This window comes from Heptranchias perlo, chromosome 6, assembly GCF_035084215.1.
Source record: "Heptranchias perlo isolate sHepPer1 chromosome 6, sHepPer1.hap1, whole genome shotgun sequence".
Lineage (NCBI taxonomy): Eukaryota > Metazoa > Chordata > Chondrichthyes > Hexanchiformes > Hexanchidae > Heptranchias > Heptranchias perlo.
The window spans coordinates 27,226,301-27,251,043 of record NC_090330.1 but is presented as its reverse complement, the minus strand read 5'-3'; the positions used below and the strand labels follow the sequence as shown (position 1 = coordinate 27,251,043).

The 24,743-nt window shown below is 41.0% G+C and overlaps 1 protein-coding gene across 2 annotated transcripts; it reads left to right on the top strand.

Annotated features, from left to right (window-relative positions):
• Positions 1-2,612: 2,612 nt before the first annotated feature.
• Positions 2,613-22,223, top strand: LOC137322847 (mesenteric estrogen-dependent adipogenesis protein-like). Of its 2 annotated transcripts, none has more exons than XM_067985981.1 (5): positions 2,613-3,006; positions 11,221-11,330; positions 12,027-12,139; positions 18,461-18,617; positions 21,835-22,223. In XM_067985981.1, exons 1-5 carry the CDS (start codon positions 2,753-2,755, stop codon positions 21,987-21,989), a joined length of 789 nt encoding a protein of 262 aa, XP_067842082.1. In that variant the 5' UTR covers positions 2,613-2,752; the 3' UTR covers positions 21,990-22,223. The 2 variants fall into 2 exon arrangements, with proteins under 2 accessions (XP_067842082.1, XP_067842081.1); XM_067985980.1 differs by having other exon boundaries at positions 18,323-18,617.
• The last annotated feature ends 2,520 nt before the right edge of the window (positions 22,224-24,743 follow it).

Sequence of the window (24,743 nt, the reverse complement as noted above, 5' to 3'; positions counted from 1 at the left end):
TTTCTAGACAGTAATGTCATAAAATATCCTTGACCATTGTTCTGTATCTCTGCATAGAGGGCAGCATATTTTCACATTTTCATTATAAGAAAAAATATCTATTTAAAGTGTGATGGTTCGCAGTGATTGCGTTTTTCCATTGAATTGCCAATCAGGAATATTTTCTCATTGTCAATGCAGCAGACATAACTGGAAGGATAACATGTTGTTAAGAGAGAAGTTGTTTTGTTAGTATTAGGAAGATAAGAAAAAGGGAAGTGGCATTTTGAAAGCATTCTTTGCTTTGGTACATCTAAAGATCAGTGAAACCAACATTAAAAAAAGCACTGAATAACTGACAACCATTTTTGAAAAAAATCTTTGATGGAAAAGTATTCTAAATGAATGCATGAATTGCAAGATAGCTTTGTGTGCCCCTTTTTGACAGAAATACAGCACACTTTGCACTAAGATAGGACCACCCAGACTACTCCAGTAATCAGAAAGGAATTTATTTTATTGAATACACACCCTGTGAGATGAAAATAGTTTCCAAGGTTAGCATCAAAATTTAAAAAAATTAAATTCAAGGGAGTATTTTTCTTGGTCCAGCTCCATTTTTACAATTTATTAAACCGATACCATATGTATTAAATAAAGATATGCATTTACAATACTTATATTCAATTGTTTTTTCTCAAAGCATTCTCCTAAAATATAAGATCTGTCTCAGATGGCATAGCACGTTAAAGCACCAATTTGGGCCATTTGGTGAGCTCGTGCATCATGTGACCTTCCAGTACATGATTATTTTCATAAGGTCTCCTCCCCCCACTCTCCTCACCCCCCTCCCTGCTTTTCAGTCTTTCTGGTTGTAGATTTCATGATCTTTATTGCTTAGATAGCGGTTTAGGTCCGACAGTAGACAATATGAAGGCTCTCTACCTTTTTATGCAGTGCACCATACTTTGCACCTGACTTTTTATACCATATCCTAGTTATCAGGGACGATTGGATAGTTCAATGAGATAGACACTGGCCTTTCACCCCAGTTGTATGTGTCCTATGGGAAATTAGCTTGGATGGTTTCATAAAGTTCCCCTAATTTGGCACTAATTGGCAATGCTACTCAGCAAGGTCATGGGATAGCTGGTGTGGGAAACTAAAAATGTCACACTGCTGCAGTTGGAGGTGCTGTTGTTAGGTGAGGCTGAAGCACAATGTTGGAGTAAAATAGAAGTTTTACTCTGTATCTAACTGTGCTATACCTAATCCAGAAGTGCTTGACGCTGCATATTCCATTCTCCATCAGAGTCACGTATAGAACAATCAGATGCAGTGAAAAGCTCCTCCACAACTCCAATTCTGCACCCCAACTTGAGGAAGTTGGGGGGTTGAAGGAAGCGATAGAAAGCTAGTGCTAGGTATTATCAGCATACATATGGATGTTGATCCCATGTTTCTGGATGATGTTACTGAAGGGCAGCATGAAGATAAGCTGAGTTCGATATCTGTCCAGTGTTCCCAGAACCCTAGAACCTCACTTCCAGTGCTCCTGCACCTTGGAACTCTACCCCCACTCCCATAATACTGCTAGACCCTGAGGCCGCATCCTAGTACTGTCAGACTCCAGGCTCCTCTCCCAATACTCCTAAGACCACTCCCAATGTTGATAAGTTAATGCCCCTGGTAATGCAACTTGGCGTAACACCCCTGTTCTTATAAAACCTTTGACTAAACGTGAGCAACACCACAGGAGATCTGCTAATTTATTATTATATATAATGAGGTATATTTTCAACTTACCGATCAAGAGGTTTCTATAATGGGCGGCTGATGCACAACACCAGTTTCACGCCTGGTCAGAAAGTTGAAATCTAGCTGAGGGTGTCCAGTTGAGGAGTTACAATCAGAAGCAAAGCATTACTTATCAACAACTGACTTCTGATTATAGCTGAAAAAATGCTGAGATCCTCATTATGTGTGGGATCTGGTTTGGCGAGTATATACTCCGCTTTCTGGTTCAGCAAATTATTTTGAGAAAGTAGGATGCCAAGGAAGTATTCAAAATCAAATTTAAATAAGTCTACTGGATGTCTACAATGCTTTTGTTTTCACGAAATGCTAAAGTGACTGGAACTTCCAATTTTCCTTTGGTTGCTTTAGTCTAATTTTCCAGCCCACTTGGCTTGCCTTGTTATTTTGATATGGCTGTGACAGCTGTTGTGATACTGATTCTTTGATGAAAAACTGACATAATAAAGTGGTTTTGCAACCATTCATATTCCTCATGTTTATTAACTAATAATTGAAATCCATTGAAACTTACTTCTGCTGCAGTGAGATTGATCTCCTCCAGTGCTCATTCCTCTCACAATGTACAATCTATCCCAGCATGGACTCTGCTGGGGAAAAGTTTTGCACTATTTCTTCCTGCCTTGCCCACGGGCGAGTACAGCGACCTCGAATAGAGGCAGTTGTTTTACAGCACCCTGACTGTGAGCCAGATTAAAACCGCTTGATCTGGTTCTACTGGCATCGGCTGTTAAAGGGTGAGTCCGGTTTAAGGATGGTTAACCTTGGAGCGTTGACTCATTTGCATTCCTTTCCTTTGTTACACTTTTAGGAAGTAGAATAAAGCTCATTTTGATCACACTCCAGTCCTACCAGGGAGCAAAGCATTTGCATCACCAGGCGTTACTTTTTGTACTCTCGGATCTGTTGTGTGAACTGTAGATTCCAACACGTGTTCTTGTTCAATTTGGCTGTTGACATGTCTGCCGATTGCCCCAGATCCCCAGTGGCTGGTCTTCATGCCACCCTATCGTCCGTCTCTCCCTCTGCCATTAACTGTGAGATCGCGGTGCTACCCCTCGAGTTGCTGCTCAGCTTGCAGCGATCTCATTTCCTTTTGGTGGGGAAAACCATTCAAGTCAGCAAGGAACCGGGAGCCGGATACAACGTGATCTCCAATGGACAAGTCAAAGTGGACGGGCAGGAATGTAACCTGGTCAACTGCATTCAGAGGTGAGAATCTGCACCAAGTGTTAACATGAGCAGTGTCTCCCTGCTGGGAATGTTGGGGAACAAACCTGAACGTGTACAGGGCTCATTTTTTGGGGGGTGAAGGGAAAGAGGTTGACTAAATGCAGGCTTCAGTCAGCAAGTTGTGATGGCCCGGGGTTGAATTCCAGCCCCCTGAATTAACACAGGTTCTTAAATAAAAAAAATTCAGTTCAGAAGTGCTTCTTCTCACTCTGAACTTTTTAAGCCATTGGAATTGAGTCACAAAAATATTAGCTGTTGTTTAGTTCCATACATGTAATGTAATATTTGTTTACAAATGACGAAATATTCACATTTGAGCTATGTTAATGATTAGAAAAGTAAATCCGCATTTGAAGAAAAGAACCTTATGTATCTCAGAAGCAAAACAAAGCACTTCACATATAATAAACTATGTTGTAGTGCAGTCAGTGTTGTTAAGTAGGTGAATGTGGCAGCCATTTTGCACACAGGAAGATTCCACAAACAGTAATGAGATGAATAACCAGTTAATCTATATTGGTGGATGAAAGAATGTTAACCAGGATATCAGGAGAACTTGCTGCACGCTCTTCAAATATACCTGCTTGAACCTTGATTTAACTGTTCATCTGAACTACTGCACCTCCAACAGCGTGGCACTCCCTCATTACTGTACTGAGGCATCAGTCTTGATTATCTGCTCAAGTCCTTGAATCCACTATCATCTGATTTAGAGGTGAGATTGCCACCAACTGAGCTAAACTGATGCTAATTAATTTAAGAGCTGCTTCACCATATATGGTTGTGCTGATTATCAGCAACACTGGAGGTTTGAGACTTCCGTAAATTTAAAGGAAAATACACTGGTAGACCATAACAACAACAACAACTTGCATTTTTATAGCGCCTTTAACGTAGTAAAACATCCCAAGGCGCTTCACAGGAACGTTATGAAACAAAATTTGACACCGAGCTACGTAAGAGATTTTAGGACAGGAGACCAAAAGCTTAGTTTAAGAGGTAGGTTTTAAGAAGCATCTTAAAGGCAGAGAGAGAGGTAGAGAGAATTCCAGTGTTTAGGGCCTAGGCAGCTGAAGGCACGGCCGCCAATGGTGGAGCGATTAAAATTGGGGTTTCTTAGTAAAAATGCGCAGTATAGAACAAGAAAAGGTCTTTCAGTCCATCAGCCCTGTTTCTTCCAGTGGACTTTAAAATCATCAATATTCCCAAATGTCTTTAATTTCCTAAGAGAGGTGAATAACCACAAGTATTAATCCCAAACAGAGAAACCTCAGATTTCACCAGGTTTTAGCTGTTCCTGTACAATGTACTGTCAGGAGGTGGAGCCAGACTACTAAAGGTGAGATTAACAATGGAACACAGAAGTACACAGTCTTACAATTTAGCTCTCTCCCAATATTCCTTATTTGTTCTCAAGTCTAAAGGCAGCTTCCTATGATCTGAAAAATAGTCTCATACATGGAGTGAATGGGTTAGCATGCCTCAGGATCCGTGATCATGTCAAAAGACAGTTTCCATAGACAAATCTATACCTCCTATAATCTAAAACTTACAACTTTATACAAGCAGTGAATGGGTTAGCATGCCTTCCAATCCTGTTCAATAGCTGTCAAATCATATAGTTGAGGCTGGACTACAAAACAGATTTATTAACAGAAATAAACTAGCAGTTAAATAGAACTATAGTGCTTAACTTACACTGATACTTTAAACTTGTTCCTGAAGCCAAAATAAAAAAAGTACTTAAATAATTCCAATCCTTATCAAAAACCTGTAACTGAATCATTTGGCTTTTCTTACTTGGAGCACATTTTCGTTTCCACAGAGTTCTGTTTCATCACAGTACCATGGAAATATGTTTAAAACAAATTAACTAAAGACATGATGAAAGGTGAAGTATATATACCTAGTTCATACAGCTGACACTTCAGAACAAAAGCAAACTTTTCATAAGTAACAAATGGCTTGGGAGAAATCCCACTACTTTTTCGATAGCACAGTAATCACTATAAATATTTCTATAACTTGGGTAATTGGGAAGTGGACACTGTTTGATGAGTAGTTTCCTAACCCACGCCTGAGGAAGAGCTAACTGAAATACTCATCTGGCATGACTCATGTGTGCCCCTATTTAGTTCTACACACAAGCTCTCAAGTCAAATGATCAAGGAAATCCTAGAAGCCATCAATCTAATCCAGTGCATTGGTCTGGCTAAAATCTATATGAAATTTTTTTTTAAAATGAGATGCAGAATGGAGCCTGCATCCATCATATACATACAGATATGGTCTTATCAGGGCCAAATATAGATTTAAATTGACCTCTCTGGATTTCTATGTTATAGCTCTTGCTATGCATCTCCAAACTTCTGTTGGGAATATTGTGCTGATAGTTCTAGTAACCAGCCAGTAATACCCCAAGATCTTGCTCTCTCTTGCTCTTACACCTCAAGTACATTGCCATTCAGCACATAATCCACCTCAACCTCCCCTCTGCCATATCTCATAATCTTACATTTTCCTGCATTAAATTGCACCTGCAAGTTATAAGTTTTATCAGTTACACTGTTTTATCCAAGACTCTGATTCTGGTCGAGGTTATTGATAACTGTTGACTTCACTGGAAAGAAAATTGGGCGGGCTGTATAATGAATAGATGTTTGATCCACTACCGCTCGTTTTGTGCCCCTGCCGATGTTGAATTTCACCCCCTTACAGTTTCTTGTTAAAGTGGTGAGATATTCAAAATCCAGAAGCCCCAGTAACTCTTTTCCTGGATTTAAAAAAAGGTGTTCTGTTCACATCAAATACTGTGTTTGAAATGTCAGAGATTGAATCAATCAGTTTGAAACTCTTAAAAGAAAGAAAAATTGGTTTGAATTTTAAGAAACATTAATTAGGCTCCCACAGTAGTAAGAAATTCCAGGTAAAGAAACGCTATTATTTAAAAGTTATTTATAAAGGGTTAGCCTAGTTCATTCTGTTTATTATTTTGTCTATTTGAGGAATTAAGTGGAACGAAGCTGTCTGTAAATATTTAACTATATTGTATGACTGTTACTTATTTTCTTGTTTGTAAAATAAATTTGCTTGATATTTTAAAACTTAAAATGAGGTCTGATGCAATGCTCCATTGCTTTTGAAGATTGGAGTGAATCCTTTTGGAAGCATATGATAAGTCCAGTAGCTAAAAGCAATTACCAGACAGAGTTTGCTGCTTGTTTCATGGATACACTATTGAAACCGTACCTGGATCTCTAGGCTTGGATAGACACTTTCAAAGTTATGGGGAGTTGGCACTCACCACGAGAGTGATCTATGATATGAATCGAAATAACCTAGAGTTTGAAGGTTAGAACGGACGCTAAAACATAACACTACCCAGTCCCAAAGTTCAAAAAATACCATAAATAGCTCGGAAGGTCAGTCAGCATCTGTAAAGAAAAAAGCTCGGTTATCATTTTCAGTAGAATGCAAGATGTTTACAGATGCTGACAGACCTGCTGTATATTTCCAGTATTTTCTGTTTGTTTTTTTAAACTCTTAGTATTTGGGGTTTTTCTTTTTATCACCATAATGTACTTTATCTTTTACACTCCTCAATCACTTCATTAACCAAAAAAAGAGTTCAGCTGCCTCTTGAATTTGGCAACATTATCTGCTTCCTGGGCAGTTTGTCAACACATGTGTGAAATATTTAAATCTAAGCTCTCTGTTCACCTTCCATCTTCTGAGCCTGAGTCCATGCCCTCTGGTCACAGGTCTTGTGTTTGTGCCAAATAATTTATTCAGGTTCAGTTTATATATGCCTCATAGAATCTTGAAAACTTTAATAAGTTTCCCCATAGCTGCATTTTTCCTGCATAAATATTTCCAGCTTCCTTAGTCTCTCTTTGTAGCTGATATCCCCTCTCCCTGGTATCCCAACTCAGTACCTTCTTCAAAGGCAGGATATCACAACTGTAATACTATGATCAGATTGAACACATTACTCCAGATGGAACTAAATCAGTGTTCTCCACGGGCTCACTATAATTCCTTGTGACTTATGGTGTATAGCCACAGGGATAGAACTTAAGATCGTTAGCCTACTTTATTGCTGTCGCAAACTGTGTAGATCAGATTTTCCCAAACATTTTTTGCTGAGCCCACCTTCAGAGATTCATGCCGCATGAGTGCGCCCCTTTTCTAAGAAACATTATTTTTGCATAATTAATGTTACTCCTGTTCCTATGTTCCTAATTCTGCTCCGTTACACTTTTGGGTTTTAATATGAAGTCCAATTATATTATTAGAACTCACTGGCCATGAAATTGCTAGGAATTTCTGGGGCCACTTTTGCTCACTGTCTGAAAAATTAATGAAATTCTATGTTTTATCACGAGAGGTACAGAATTTAAAAGCCAAGATGTAATGATGAGCCTATCTAAACCTTAAGAAGATCTCAGTTAGAGTACTGTGCGCAGTATTGGGCTCCACGCTATAGGAAGCACTTTCAGGCTTTAGAGAGGATACAATGCAGATTTCTGAGTCTGCTGCCAGACATGAGGAAATACAAGAAAGACTTGAAAATGGGCTTTTTTCTTGAGATTAAGGCAGATTATAAGGCAATATAATAGAACTGTATAAAATTATGAAAAGATGGGATAAGGTAGACAGAAGCAGACTTTTTCCAGTAGTTTACTGGAAAGCCAGCACAGATTTGTTTGAGGCAAATTGTGTTTAACTAACCTGATAGAGTTTTTTGATGAGGTAACAGAGAGGGTAGATGAGGGCAAAGTAGTTGACGTGGTGTATATGGACTTTCAAAAGGCATTTGATAAAGTGCCGCAAGGTAGGCTTATCATCAAGATTGCAGCCCATGGAATAAAGGGGGCAGTAGCAACATAGATACAGAATTGGCTAAGTGACAGGAAACAGAGAGTAGTGGTGAACGGTTGTTTTTTGGACTGGAGGGAGGTGTACAGTGGTATTGCCCAGGGGTCGGTGCTGGGACCACTGCTTTTCTTGATATATATTAATGACTTGGATTTGGGTGTACAGAGCACAATTTCAAAATTTGCAGATAACACAAAACTTGGAAGGGTAGTAAACAGTGAGGAGGATAGTGATAGACTTCAAGAGGATATAGACAGGCTGGTGGCATGGGCGGACACGTGGCAGATGAAATTTAACGCAGAAAAATGCAAGTGATACATTTTGGTAGGAAGAACGAGGAGAGGCAATATAAGCTAGAGGGCACAACTCTAAAAGGGGTACAGGAACAGAGAGATCTGGGGGTATGTGCACAAATTATTGAAGGTGGCAGGGCAGGTTGAGAAAGCAGTCAAAAAAGCATACAGGATCCTGGGCTTTATAAATAGAGGCATAGAGTACAAAAGTATGGAAGTCATGATGAACCTTTATAAAACACTGGTTCGGCCATAACTGGTGTATTGTGTCCAGTTCTGGGCACCACACTTTAGGAAAGATGTGAAGGCCTTAGAGAGGGTGCAGAAGAGATTTACTAGAATGATTCCAAGGATGAGAGACATTGGTTACATGGATAGACTGGAGAAGCTGGGGTTGTTCTCCTTAGAACAGAGACAGTTGCGAGGAGATTTGATAGAGGTATTCAAAATCATGAAGGGTCTAGACAGAGTAGATAGAGAAACTGTTCTCATTGGTGGAAGTGTCAAGAACAAGAGGACATAGATTTAAGGTGATTGGCAAAAGAACCAAAGGTGACATGAGGAAAATCTTTTTTACACAGCGAGTAGTTAGGAACTGCAATGCACTGCCCGAGGGGGTGGTGGAGGCAGCTTCAATCATGGCCTTCAAAAGGGAACTGGATAAGTACTTGAAAGGAAAAAAATTGCAGAGCTACAGGGAAAGGGCGGGGGAGTGGGACTAGCTGGATTGCTCTTGTATAGAGCCGGGGCGGACTCGATGGGCCGAATGGCCTCCTTCCGTGCTGTAACCTTTTTATGATTCTATGATTTTAGGGATCTAGAACAAAGGATCATAGAAGCAAGAATAAATGTAAGAGATTTACATAAGAATATAAGAAATAGGAGCAGGAGTAGACCATACGGCCCCTCGAGCCTGCTCCACCATTCAATCAGATCACGGCTGACCATCAACCTCAACTCCACTTTCCTGCCCGATCCCCATATCCCTTGATTTAGAACAGAGCGAGGAAAATGTCTTTACACAGAGAGGTATGAGGCAGTGAAATTCATTTCCAGGGTTAGTGATTGAAGCGGAAACTGTCAACATTCAAGGTCAGTTTGGGTTGGTAGATCAAGGAAAAGGGTTTGAAGAGATATGAGAACAGAATGGATAAATGTGATTGGAACTATTTGCTTGCATGGAGGGTAAACACGGACATGGACTGATTGGGGCCAAATGACGTGTTTCAGTGTTGTAACCTCTATGTATTTCTATGTATCTCCTGCTAAAGTTATGGCAAAAGATTTGGAGAACCCCAGGGAAATTCTTCCCTGTCCTGTTTCATTTTGCTTTTTTCATTCTGCGACTACCTGGCTCTGTGAATGTCAGAAGCAAGTTGTGTATTGTGGTTTGGCAGCTCTAAACATACAGTGGTGGGAGCAAGGAAAGGGGAGACTAGTGAGTTACACTTTTTGTAACACTTCCCCTGTCACATTTCTTTGATAATGCCCTAATATTATAAAACAGCATTACCTCCCTCTCATCTTGAAGAAAGTTTAAAAAAAATCTGTAACCTTGTTTGAGTCTTCTGAATTTTGTACTTATGTTATTTAATCCTATGCTCATTGTCCAAGTGAAGTTTTAAAAAAAAATTTCAACCTTATCTATACCTTTATTTTAAAGGCCTGTATGAAATGTCTCCTTTAATCATCTTTTCTCGAAAATCAGTTGTTTGACTCCTTCTTCATAACTTTGTTCCCTAAGGTCTGGGATCATTCTGGTCACTCTTCTGTGAACCCTTTATATTATATCTGTATCTTTTTTGAGGTATGGTGGCCAAAACAACGACAACTTATGTTTATAGAGTGCCATTAATGTCATACATCCCAAGGTGCAGCACAAAGGTAAAACAGATACTGATCAGTAATAGGGAGAGTGGGGTGATGATCAAAGGCACGTTCAAAGTGGTACATTTTTGGGAGGGTTTTGAAGGAGGGAAAAGATAGAGATAGAAAAGTGGAGGGGATTACAGAGATTATTCCTGAGTGAGGAGTCAAGATGGTTGAAGGCCCTCTGACCAAAAGTGGAGCAGAAGGACAGGAATGCAAAGGAAGCCGGAGTCGGAAGATCAGAGGCCGCGTATTGGCACGTAGGTCTCGTGGAGGGTCTTGGAAATGAAACCAAGGGTTTTCAGTTTGAAGCTTCGGATGCTCAGGAGCCAGTGGAGCAAAAAGACAAGAGTAACAGGGGAGTGGGACTTCATGTGGGATTGGTGCTGGCATGGCGTTTTGGAAGAGTTGTAGCTTACGTAGGGTGGAACTAAGGGGGGTGGAAAGGAATGAGTTGGATTATTCAGGTCTGGAAGTGACAAAGGTGTGGATGAAGATGTTGATGGCAGTGGGAATGAGGTGGAGGCACAGGCGGGTAATTCGGAGGTGGAAATAGGCGGTCTTGGTGGTGGCTAGGATGCAGAGTTTGGAGTTCAGCTCAGGATCAAACAGAACACCAAGGTTGCAAACTGTTGGGTTCGGCTTAAGTGAGCAGCTGGACAGAGGGATGGAATCAGCGAGCGGGGTGCAGAATTTTTGGTGGGAATGTCTTTGGTCTTATCAAAGTTAAGTTGAAGAAAGGTCTTGCTTATCTACAACTGAGTGTCGGATAAACAGTCGGGCCTGAAAGTGATGGTCATGCAGTCAAGGGTGATGGTGGAGAGATATAACTTAGTGTTGTCAGTATATACATCATATATTATATATACATGCAAGCTGATCCCTTGTCTATGACTTATGTCACCAAGGGGCAGTATGTAGATGAGGAATTGGAAGGGCCTAGGAAGAGACGGGTTTTAAGAGTATTCTAAAGATGGAGAAAAAGGGGACTAGGATTTGGAGTTCCCAAGAGTACGGTTTAGGCCATTAAAGGCTCTGCTATCAATGAAAGAGCAGTAATTAACTGAAACAAGGTCAATTACATCAAGGAATCTGCATCGGTAAAGTTACATTTCCGCACTGTGTGCCAAATTCTGATTTTCCTTTCTTCCAGGAAAATTACACTGACTTCTCATAAGGAATACAGAAATCTCCAAGAGACTATATTAAGTAAACCTATGGTCCTTTTTACTAGTGTTAAACTCACTGAAGGTTCGACAAAAGGTATGTTTTGTTACAGCTGTGTTTTTCATTAATATTTACTCTATTTATTACTGCCTTATTCTGCACTACAATTGACATTTTCTCCTGTACTGGGGCTTTTTGGAGGGAGGAGAGAAAATGCAAAGGAATATCAACCTGGGGTATTCATAATAAGTGCATTAGAAATACATAGCTAATTCCCCTCCCCTTCCAATGGCTCAGTGGGTAATTTCTGTGCTGAGGTGCTGCAAAGTGCACGTGTGTGATCAGGTTCAGGCTCAATTTGAGTACAATGCCCCACATTACCAACACTCACTGTCTCAGCTCACATCCACCAGCCAGCCAGTTCTAGGTGGGAGATTGCCTGGGACTATGCAGATGGGAGTTAAAATATCCCAAGCCTTAAACTGCAGAGGTCAGGACAGTTTGCCATCTGCCTCATCCCCCACCAGCATGACTCCCGCCCCAAGTTAAAATTGGGGCTTTTCTCTCTTAAGTAAACCTGGCTTTAGCCTCAAAGGTACTATAATGAAAAGACAGAACAAAATTGGTAAACCATGAACAAAATAGTGCATTTTATCATAATCATTATGAAGTTAATCTGAAACTTATCAATTTCCTATTTTATCTACACTTCATAGATCAGTGTAGCGTCAGCAAAGAAATTGACGTCCTAAAATGAGTACTCACTACATGTCTTGCTTTAAACTCTTGCAGACACGGTTTATGCCATCATTGTGAACACTCGTCACCCCAGATTGAGACAGGAGATTGAAGATAGCATGAAGGATGTCACAGCGTCAGAAGTGGGAGCAAGCTATGTCCTCCAGGTAATCTCTATTCAGATAGAGATTAATGGCTTGACAGTATTTCTTTTCTAAGGAGTCCTAAAATACCTCAGCCCCATCCTAATTTAGATTCAGGGTTTTGTTAGCAGACAATATCACCCAGTCTACACAATAATACCCCACTGTAATTGTGGCTTTCATTATGGTGTAAATGTATGACATCTTTTATGTAGAACTTTGGCATTGTTTCAGTTTCATGATTTTTTACAAAGTGGCTCAGTGTTGGCAATCCATCACTAACAGAGAAACTTTAATTATTAATACAAAGAAGCCACAAAAGGACTGATGCAGCACGTAGCTCTTCTTTCAGGAAGATAGACCTCCAGTTAAATGGAAGAACTATCAGCTGATTCCATATTAGTGCTTTGCGATTCTCAAAGGTGCGTGAGATATCCCATTCTGATTGGTGTGATGAATTATAGTGACAAAAACTTACATTTATATAACGCCTTTAAAGTAGAGAAATGTCCCACGATGTTTCACAGAGGCATCAAGTTAGGAAGTGTGACCAAAAGCTTGGTCAAAGAGAAGGGTTTTAAGGAAGGCCTTAAAAGACGAAAGGGAGGTGGCGAGGTGGAGCGTTTGGGGAAGGAATTCCAGAGCATGTGGCCTTAGGCGGCGGATGGCTCAGCCACCAATAGTGGGGCAAAGGGATGGGGTTGCACATGAGGTCAGAATCAGAGAGATGAAGAGTTTGGGCAGGTTGTAGTGTTGGAGGAAGTTGTAGAAATAGGATGGGGCGAGGCCTTGGAAGGATGTAACGAGGAGAATTTTAAAATTGAGATGTTGGGGAAATAGAGCTTAAGTATGTCAGGGAGGACAGGGGAAATGGGCGAGCAAGACTTGGTGTAGGGCAGCAAAGCTTTGGATGAACTGAAGTTTACAGAGGGTGGGGGATGGGAAGCTAGGCAGGAGAGCATTGGAATAATCGAGACTGGATGTGACAAAGACATGGATGAGGATTTCAGCAGCATTTGAGCACAGGTAGGGGTACAAACAGACAATGCTACAGAGGTAGAAGCAGGCAGTCTTTGTGATAGAGAGGATATGGGATTGGTGAATGGAGAGCTAAAGAACATAAGAACATAATAACTAGGAGCAGGAGTAGGCCATACGGCCCCTCGAGTCTGCTCCACCATTCATCAGGTCATGGTTGATCTTCAACCTCAACTCCACTTTCCTGCCTGATCCCCCCTATCCCTTGATTCCCCTAGAGTCCAAAAATCTATCCATCTCAGCCTTGAATCTATTCAATGACTCAGCATCCACAGCCCTCTGAGGTACAGAATTCCAAAGATTCACAACCCTCTGCATGAAGAAATTCCTCCTCATCTCAGTCATGTATGGCTGACCCCGTATCCTGCGATTATGCCCCCTCGTTCTCGACTCTCTAAACAGGCGAAACAATCTCTCAGCATCTACCCTGTCAAGCCCCCTATATGTTTCAATGAGAACACTTCACATTCTTCTAAACTCCAGAGAGTATAGGCCCATTCTACTCAACCTCTCTTCATAGGACAACTCTCTCATCCCAGGAATTAATCTAGTGAACCTTCGTTGCACCGCCTCTAAGGCAAGTATATCCTTCCTTAGATAAGGAAACCAAAACTGTACGCAATACTCCAGGTGAGGTCTCACCAATGCCCTGTACAACTGTAGTAAGACTTCCTTACTCTTGCACTCCAACTCCCTGCAATAAAAGCCAACATGCCATTTGCCTTCCTAATTGCTTGCTGTACCTGCAATACTAACTTTTTGTGTTTCTTGTTACGAGGACATCCAAGTCTCTCTGAACACCAACATTTAATAGTTTCTCACCATTTAAAAAATATTTTCTTTTTATATTCTTCCTACCAAAGTGAATAACCTCACATTTCCCCACATTATACTCCATCTGCCACCTTCTCGCCCACTCACTTAACCTGTCTATATCCCTTTGCAGCCTCTTTGTGTCCTCCTCACAACTTACTTTCCCACCTAGCTTTGTATCGTCAGCAAACTTGGATACATTACACTTGGTCCCTTTATCTAGGCCATTAATATAGATTGTAAATAGCTGAGGCCCAAGCACCGATCCTTGCGGCACCCCATTAATTACAGCCTGAGAATGACCCGTTTATCCCTACCCTCTGTTTTCTGTCCTTTAAATAATCCTCTATCCATGCTAATATATTACCCCTAGCCCCATGAGCCCTTACCTTGTGTAACAAGCTTTTATGTGGCACTTTATCAAATGCCTTTTGAAAATTCAAATATACTACATCCACTAGTTCTCCTTTATCTACCCTGCTAATTACATCCTCAAAAAACTCTAATAAATTGGTCAAACACGATTTCCCTTTCATAAAACCATGTCGACTCTGCCTAATCATATTATAATTTTCCAAGTGCCCTGTTACCACTTCCTTAATAATGGATTCCAGCATTTTCCCGACGACTGATGTCAGGCTAACTGGCCTGTAGTTCCCTGTTTTCTCTCTCCCTCCCTTCTCGAATACCGGGATAACATTTGCTGCCTTCCAATCCACTAGGACCATTCCAGAATCTGGAGAATTTTGGAAGATCATAAACAATGTATCCACGACCTCTTTTAGAAGCCTCGGATGTAGGCCATCAGGTCCAGGGGTTTCGTTGGCTTTTAGTCCATTAGTTTGTCCAGTACTTTTTCTCTAGTAATATTAATTGTTTTAAGTTCCTCACTCTCATTTACCCCTTGGTTCCCCATTATTTTTGATATGCTTTTTGTGTCTTCTACTATGAAGACAGATACAAAATATTTGTTTAACGCATCTGCCATTTCCTGATTCCCCATTATAATTTCTCCTGTCTCAGTCTCTAAGGGACCAAGGTTTAATTTTGCTACTCTCTTCCTTTTTATACACTTGTAGAAGCTCTTACAATCCGTTTTTATATTTCTTGCTAGCTTACTTTCATATTCTATTTTTTCCCTTTTAATCAATTTTTTAGTCGTCCTTTGTTGGTTTCCAAAACTCTCCCAATCCCCAGGCTTATTACTCTTCTTGGCAACATTATAGGCCAGTTCTTTCAATCTAATACTCTCCTTAACTTCTTTAGTTAGCCACGGGTGGATCACTCTTCCTGTGGAGTTTTTATTTCTCAATAGAAGGCATATTTGTTGAGAACATTGAAATATTTCTTTAAATGTTTGCCATTGCTTTTCAACAGTCAAACCCTTTAATTTAATTTCCCAATCTACCTTTGACAACTCGCCCCACATATCTATGTAATTGGCTTTATTTAAGTTTAAGACTCTAGTTTCTGACTTAAGTACATTACTTTCAAACTCAATGTGAAATTCTATCATATTACGATCGCTATTCTCCAGAGGTTCTTTTACTGTGAGATTACTAATTAACCCTAACTCATTACACAATACAAAATCTAAAATAGCCTGTTCCCTAGTTGGTTCCATGATGTATTGCTCTAGGAAACCGTCTCAAATACATTCCAGGCTAGGCAGTTAGGAGTTTTAAAGTGACTTGTAGAGAGTTTTTTCCAGAGGCAGATGCAGAAGGAAGTGGGTTTGGAAGGGGTTATGGGAATGAGTGGTAAGGGATATGAGGAAATGGTCAGAGATGAACTTATCAGTGATCTAAACAATGGGATTAGAGAGGCCACTCAAGGGAGTGGTCCATGAATATGGGTAGCAAAATTATAGAGAGAGAGATGTTTCGGCAGGACAAGAGGGCAGTGAATTCAGAAGAAAGTGGGCAACGGGAGCTGAGATAGAGATTGAAATCACCAAGGAGGAGGAGTTGCTCAGTTCAGAGATTGAGGGAGAAAAAGAGGGATGATATCTTGGAGAGAAACAGGGTGGGGCTTGGGGGGAGGGCAAGTAGACAACAAGGATGGGTTATCTTAAAGGAGAAGAGAGAGGGATGGAACAAGGTGTTGTGCTCAAATGAAGAGAAAGTGCTAGAGGAGATGGGGAAGAGACCAATGTGTGACTTTGTGATAACAGCAACACTGCCAAAGCAGTGGTTTGGGGGTGTAAATTATAGCCAGGCATGGAAGCTTCAGTAAGGGGCAAGGTGTTGCCACCCACGAGCTAAGTTTCAGTCAAAGCCAGGATGTTAGTGCAATCATTCACAGTAAGGTCATGGATGACAAGGGCATTGTTCCCTAGTAGAACCATAGAACCATAGAAAAGATACAGCATAGAAGGGGGCCATTCGGCCCATCGTGTCCGCGCCTGCTCGAAGAACAACCAGGTGCCCATTCTAATCCTACCTTCCAGCACCCGGTCCGTAGCCCTGCAGCTTACAGCACTTTAGGTGCAGGTCCAGGTACTTTTTAGAAGAGTTGAGGGTCCCTGTCTCTACCACCAATTTGGGCAGCAAATTCCATACACCCACCACCCTCTGGGTAAAAAAGTGTTTCCTCATGTCCCCTCTAATCCTTCCGCCAATCAGCTTGATTCTGTGTCCTCTAGTTCTTGAACTCTCCGCTAGGGGAAACAGGTACTTCCTGTCTTCTCTATCTGGGCCTCTCATAATTTTGTACACCTCAATCAAGTCACCCCTCAGCCTCCTCTGCTCCAAGGAAAACAACCCCAGCCTATCCAATCTCTCCTCGTAGCTGCAATTTTCAAGCCCTAGCAACATTCTTGTAAATCTTCTCTGCACTCTCTCCAGAGCAATTATGTCCTTCCTGTAATGTGACCAGAACTGCGCACAATACTTCAGCTGTGGCCTTACCAGCGTTTTATACAGTTCCATCATTACATCCCTGCTTTTGTATTCTATACCTCGGCTAATAATGGAGAGCATTCCGTACACCTTCTTCACAACCTTATCTACCTGTACTGCCACCTTCAGGGAATGTGCACATGCACTCCAAGGTCTCTCACTTCCTCTACCCCTCTCAATATATTCCCATTTACTGCATATTCCCTTTTACTGTTTGCCCCCCCTAAGTGCATCACCTCACACTTCTCCGGGTTGAACTCCATTTGCCACTTTTCCGCCCACTCCATCAACCCATTGATATCTTCTTGGAGTCTACAGCTATCCTCTTTACTATCAACTACACGGCCAATTTTTGTGTCGTCTGCAAATTTGCCAATCATGCCCCCTACACTTAAGTCATTAATATATACCACAAATTAGTGAGCAGACATTCTGGAGGGAAATGTGAAAGGGCGATGACTATTGATCTGCTGGCTGTGATGGGAGCAGTGATGGTGGGATGAGTAGGACTGGAAAGAGGTTGGTGAAGTTAGTCCCCAGGGCGCACGTTGGATGGGAATGTTGGTGAAGAAGGAGAATGGGGCATTTGCGGTTGCTGCTTCAAGTCTAATTGAGCGTCCCGGGACTGACTTCTGTTCCTGTCCCAGGTTCATCATGAGACCTTTGTAGAAAAATATCCAACTTGATTCTGGTTTTAAACATATTTGAAAAATTTACATAGAAATATACACAATATGGAAACAGGCTGTTTGGCCCAACCGGTCCATGTTTTAACAGATCAACCATCAGACTACATTACACCACATTTCTAAGCCTGCTAAGTATGACATGTCACCCTGAGAAAACAATCTGGTACCAGTGGTTCCCAATATCTATAATAGTATTACATTTCCACCCCTGGTGATAAGTAATTGGTAGTGAGGACGTGTATAGGGCTGATTTCATAAGGTGTGAGAAAGGTCATCAACTGAGGAATGAGATGGTGCTCTTATATGAGCAAGTGCCCAACATATAATTTTCCTGTGAGATTTGGTAAATTGTCTATTGTCAAGAAGGACTTCATTTGAAGTCTGATCTGCATGTTTTTTTGAGGAGGGAAGCAGAAGTATGAAGTTCTGTATTACTATTGCATAGTATGCATTCTATTGCATGTTTTCACACAAACTGTTCCCCAACAAGAATAGCAGTTTTGGCTCAGGATATTGGAGGATTAGAGCACATGCCGTGCATTCCAAAATGTAACAGCCCATTAATGGGAATTATATTTAAGATAAAACAGCAGGTTGACTTAGTTTTTTGATCTAAGTTGATTTAATGGGCTGTACTGTAGGAATTCTGAATGACATCACTGTTCAGACATATCCTTAAATCTTGGATGCTGTTTAAATCCTGGTTTCTAATTTGTATTTTCTGTAAAAAGTGAGTTACTAGCTTGTGACTTTTTTCCCCCTGTTAGTTCACCTTGCAAAAAACAGTCCAGTCATACTTCAGTTTGAAAGAGGGATATAAAATGCACGGTCTTGATTTGGATTTCACATGTGAATTTAAATGTGATTCGTTTGATGTTTTCCACTGGCTTGGGCGTATTACAAAGACTAAGGAACTGAATGGAAAGATCCTGGACTTGTCTTGCATAACAGAAGATGAGAAATGCAAAGTGAAAAAATTGTTGGACAATATGAGTGCGTCTAATGTTCAAATAGAAAGTATATCTCAGCAGAGTCCTGGTGCAGTTTCCTCATTTCATACAGGTATGTACCTGTTCAGTTTAATATTGACTTTGTCAGTAATAAAGCAGATCCTTGCCTATGATATTTATGATAGCTGATTAAATAGTTCATTATTATATATCATTCCACCATTTTTTTCAAAATACTCTGCTGATTCACGTCTTTACAAATAGTTTTAATTTCAAAGTTTTGAAATCCTGTTAGTGACTTTTATTCTTAAAATAAGATGCTGTTTCCAAATCTGTATATCGTACTAAAAATCTTACGTCTTCACATACTGCCTGGAATAGAAAATGGTAAGTGTCGCACCCGTTTTCCGGGCCTGACGTTGACAAATGTAGCAGTGGGCTGGCCCGCGTCCAATCTGCACATGCGTTCAGGCCATTGCTATATTAGTCAGGCCCATTTTTAGGCGTCCCAGGCAGTTGCCTAAAACAGGTGGTAGGCCTCTTGAACATCTCAATTAGGGGCCTAATGACTGTTTGTGCACCCCGCTGGTAAATTTGTTTCTGATGAGCAGAGCAGATGCCGGGTCTGCAGTGCATAGGATTCTTCAGCGGCAATTGCAGCCATCAACGAAGGATAATTCTTTAAATAAAAATTATTAACAAAATCTTCCTGTGGAGCATGCCCCCCGTTGCCTGCCCCAACCTCCTCCCCCACCCCCTAACTTACCTTCAGGTCACTGCTGGCAAGGCAAGCTGCCTGACATTTGTCATCTTCAATGCAAGAACTGCCTGTGGAGGCACGACAGACAGCAGCAGCATCTAACGGAAAAAATGTTAATGAGGCCTGAGGTCCAATTTCAGGCTGGCCTCAAGCCTCCTGGTCTGGGTGCGCACTGTGCCAAGTCTGGGCACGAAAAGGGGCACAGAAAAATTTCCACCCACCCCCGTCTACAAAACTTTACTTTCTGTTGTCACATTTTGTCACATTATAAATTCCTATATCCACATTTAAAATGAAAAAGCACTATGTCAACTTGTTATGACACTTATCTCCCACATATTAGCATTAGAATCTCTATCTCACAGGTGTTAGCAATTAGAATATTTACATTTTCTGTCAAGACAGAGTTGAATAATGAAAGGCTTTCTGTTGGCTTCCAAATTCAAATTGTTTTTTGGAAAAATGAACAAAAATTACCAGGAGGAAAGCTTCTTTATAAAGAGGAAGGATTCTTTCTCTCTCTCAGCTTAATACACTTTCTAAAGTTTAAAGCACATAAAACAAAAGCACAAACAACAGTTGGGAAATCTCTTTCTCTCACACATATACACATGCACATTCAACCTCTATTATTTGAAAAAAACTTGACATAAACTTTACCCAAATACAGCTTTTCAAATTTGTCCTCAAGCTTTTCTTCAAATATTGTAATTTTGAAAAACAACTGAACTGAAGCTAAAGAAAAATATTCCATTAGAATAGTTAATAATGTTGGCTGTGAAAACTTTAATAAAAGCATGAAAAGGCACAAGAAATATTTCAATGGATAAATTTAATTATGTTTTCATGAAATATGTATTTTTTGAATTTTTTAACTGTTATTTTGGACACTAGGAAGTCTAGTTACCAAGGAGACAAAAAGGCACATGAAAGATTTTCAGGAAGCATTTTGAACGATTTGTGGTCAGAGTCTGTAATTAAACAATAATAGGAATCAGTTCACATGGGACTTTTCCATTATTAATGTGGAGATAGGAATTTATAATGGGAAAAATTTGACCCGAAAGTGTGGCAACAGGATGTAAGGTTTTTTAGATGGATATGCACGGAGATTTTCAATAGAATTTAGAATTTTAAATTAGTTCTCAAATATCTTAATAATCTTTTCCCCCTTCTAGGCCTCTGGCTTCCATTTTTTATCGCCTGCTTTCCTGCCTCTTTGCTTCTAGCCACCAGAACCTCTAGCTGAACAAAAACATTTTAACTCCCGCTCCCACTCTGGCTGCATCCCTCACTATAATTTTTGTTTCAAATACTGCCTCTTCATGGGACTCCTTTCCTCCCTGAAAAGACTTTTTCTGTTTTGTCTCTGGCCCCTTCTCCCTGCCTTGGCACCTCCAATTTTCCCCAAACTGTGTCTCCAGCTGAGTTATGCTTTGCGTGCCCGTCTTACTCCCTGTATCCAGCCAATTCGACTCTTCCTTGGAAAGTCCCACTGTCAGAATCCTGCCTCGTGAAAAAGTTACTTTTCTTTGGCTTCCCATCGTCAGTCTTCACTGCTCTCTGTCCGTTGTTCAACCGCTGGCCCATTCCCAGCTGAGTGCCCCACCCCCACCATCAGCCACTTCCATTGCCCTTTCTCCCCCACTAGTTCTGGAATAGGGATTGATCCCACAATCTTCCTATTCAGAGGTAATTACCACCAAGCCAAGTAAATTCAAAATAAAGTGTAGCCCACTCTGACTCGCACTCCCTTTGAGCATGACTCCTCACTGGGAGTGCAGGATCGGTGAATTTACTGTATAGTCTCTGGTCCTTTACTTGCCCATCGCTTGTCATTGTGCTGTTACAGGGCTTCAAGCATTTTTATAGATACCGTATAATGCAAACTGGTCAAATTTGCAAATGATACCAAGCTAAACTGAAGGACAGTTGAATCTGTGGAGGCAACTAGGCACTTACACAATGGGTTGGATAAAATATTTAAATTAGCAGAACAGTGGCAGGTGAAATCTAATATGGACTAGTGGAAAGTACTGCACTGAGGGAAAAATGAATGACTTAGTTACTCCATGAATACCTAACAGTGAAATTGAAAGAGATCTAAGGGTTTTAGCAGACTGTGCACATAATGCTATATAAATCCAATCTCTCTCTCTTCCCTGCCCCTTTATAACAACTCTACATTTGGTTTTGATCAGAATTTAAGACTATTACGAATTAAAATGGAGCATTTTTACGAGATCTGTCTAGCTAATATGTATTATTAATGACATCCGTTATATGTACTGGATTAAAGCAACAATGCACTGTTTTGTAATTTAATTCCTAGCATTTAGTTTATAATGCAGGAAATATTTCAGCAGCCCAGTCACCACCGTCCACTTTAAATTAACTGATGTCCCCCATCCCAAAAAGCTCTTCCTGCAGTGACTATGATTGTTTGAACTATCAATTTGGTTGTTAGACTCAGTCTGCATTTCCTCCCCCTTATTAAAATGTTTTATAAATTGGGGGTTTCCTCTTTGCTAAGCATCCAAAATAAATTCATATTTTCTTTTAAAAACAGGCTCTTCTGAGGATGAAGTGTTTAGTTCATCTCAAGTGCAACCATATGCAAAGAGGACATCTGTAAAGGAAACTTCTTCATCACAGCTGCCTGTAGTGAATGAAAAATCATATCTCTTGCAGTTTACACAACACTTGCCCAAATATATAGAATGAACGCCTTTAAGAAAATTAAACCAAATTACAAGTCCTTCAACTCAAAGGGAAAGTCCCTAATTAGTTACCCTGGATGAGTCTGAACTTGGAAAGAATGTGTGTATAGATTTTGTCAAGCTACCTAGTATTTGGAATAAAAACAGAAAATGCCGGAATTGTTTGTTTTTATTTCAGATTTCCAGCATCCATAGTATTTTGCTTTTGATTTAGTATTTGGAATAGACTGGTTTGTTTTTATCGTATCTCTTGTATTATTGTTTTATTTGGTATGTTGTAAGATATAGCACTGTTAGTTCATGTGCTGGCACAGGTGATAATGGCATATCTTTCACTAACTACTACATTAGGGCCTAGGGCCTGTTTCCATGTTGTAAACTTCTATGATTCTATAGAGGGATATGGGCCAAGTGCAAGCAACTGGGACTAGCATAGTGGTATAAACTGGGCGACATGGACATGTTGGGCCGAAGGGCCTGTTTCCATGTTGTAAACTTCTATTATTACCATATGTGGTTGGAAGGGCATTTATGTTTGTTCCATGATTTATAATGGTGTTAATTTTCATCTTCACTGCCTGGACAGTAATCTGGTGGAGCGCATCACCTGTGCTTTGTAGAACTTACCAGATTTTCATTTCACTGAGTCTTACAATAGGTGGGCAATCCGCTCTGCCAGATTAGCACCAGGTGGTGAAGACAAAAGATTACCCCAATATGTTTTCATGTTGAATAAAAAATGTATTTTTTTGTATTAATGACCATAGGGTAACGATAGGATCATTCTCAAGAGACACTGCTCTGTAAGGGTGTTTACAACTTCTAATTTTGCGTTCTGAGGAACAATGCTCGTATTACTAACAAGACATTCCAGTACTTAGGAGAAGGAAAGAAACTCCAAGTATTGCCACAAATGAATTTCTATTTCCTTCTTTTGTGTCAGTTTTGTTTTCCCTTCTACACTGGAGATTCAATAACAACTTGCATTTTTATAGCACCTTTAACATAGTAAAACGTCCCATGGCTCTTCACAGGAAGGATTATCAAACAAAATTTTACACCGAGCCACATAAGGAGGTATTAGGACAGGTGACCAAAAGCTTGGTCAAAGAGGTAGGTTTTAAGGAGCGTCTTAAAGGAGGAGAGAGAGGTAGAGAAGCGGAGAGGTTTAGGGAGGGAATTCCAGAGCTTAGGGCCTAGACAGCTGAAGGCACGGCCGCCAATGGTGGAGCAATTAAAATCGGGGATGCGCAAGAGGCAAGAATTGGAGGGGCGCAGTAATCTCGGAGGGTTGTAGGGCTGGAGGAGGTGATAGAGATAGGGAGCGGTGAGGCCATGGAGGCATTTGAAAACAAGGATGAAAATTTTAAATATAGGTCAGCGAGCACAGGGGTGATGGGAGAACGGGACTGGTGCAAGTTAGGATATGGGCAGCAGAGTTTTGGATGAGCTCAAGTTTATAGAGGATGGAGGATGGAAGATGGGAGGAGAGCATTGGAATAGTCCAGTTTGGAGGTAACTGAGGGTTTCAGCAGCAGATGAGCTGAGGCAGGGGCAGAGACAGGCGATGTTACGGAGGTGGAAGTAGGCGATCTTGGTGATGGAGCGGATATGTGGTCGGAAGCTCATCTTAGAGTCAAATAGGATGCCAAGGTCTGCGAACGGTCTGGTTCAGCCTCAGACAGTGGCCAGGGAGAGGGATGGAGTTGATGGCTAGCGAACGGAGTTTGTGGTGGGGACCAAAGACAATGGCTTCGGTCTTCCCAATAGAAGAGATATAAATGAGAGGCAAACAATTGACAATTGTAAGTTCTGGGTTTGTGTTGTGTGCTTTTGGGAAGACAGAATGCAGAGTCCCTGAAGCATGTGTTTGCAAAGTCTGATCCTGATGATGCATGCTTGTCGATGACCTTCCCGACATTGCTAACACACTCCATTTCACAACTTGCACAAGAAGAAAAGAAAGGAAAGACTAGCATTTATATAGAGCCTTACTGCATCTCAGAAGAGTCTCAAAGCAATTGAATCTTTACAATCTACCAAAATAGGTAGACACAACCTTGGTTTAATGACTCATTTGAAGGACAGTGTGCCCTCAATATTGGAGTGTCAGCCTAAATTATAAACCCAAGTCCCAATATGGGGCTTGAACTCACAACATTCTGACTCAGAGACAAAAGTGCTACCAGCTGAGTGGAACTAAACATAGGTCTGGATTTTAACTGCCAGTGAGTTTCCAACAGGGAACCATGCTGGTGAGTTAATTTCCCAACCCCCACCAGCTGCGAAGTTATCAACCGAGCCTCATTTAAATACCGCAAGCCAACTTCACATCTGCTCTGGCCGTGAAGTCAGCAGAAAACAGCAGAGTATCAATGTGTTTTGGAAGCCTCCTGGCGAGTCCAAGTAAGTGGGCGGGATCGGCTGCTGGGCCGTCCTGCCAGACTCTCGCCATCGGGAAAGGGGGCCCAAGTCTGTGGCAGGGGAGGCCTAAGCTTTCCTTATGGGGCCTGAATGAGCACTCCTGCTTCTCCTGGCCCCATAAAGAAAGTAAAAACAAAGTTTAAAAAACTTACTTTTTTGGGCCTTTTGTGGTCCTGATCTTCTTCCTTGCTCGGATGGTCTGGCGAGAAAGTCACTGCGGCTTCCAGCTTAGGCTACTGAGTTAAAATTGCAGTTGGGTGCCGATAATATCATCAGGACCTGATGTGTATATGTAAAAAAAGACCCTGCCGGCTTTTTGCGGGTGTGCCTGCCG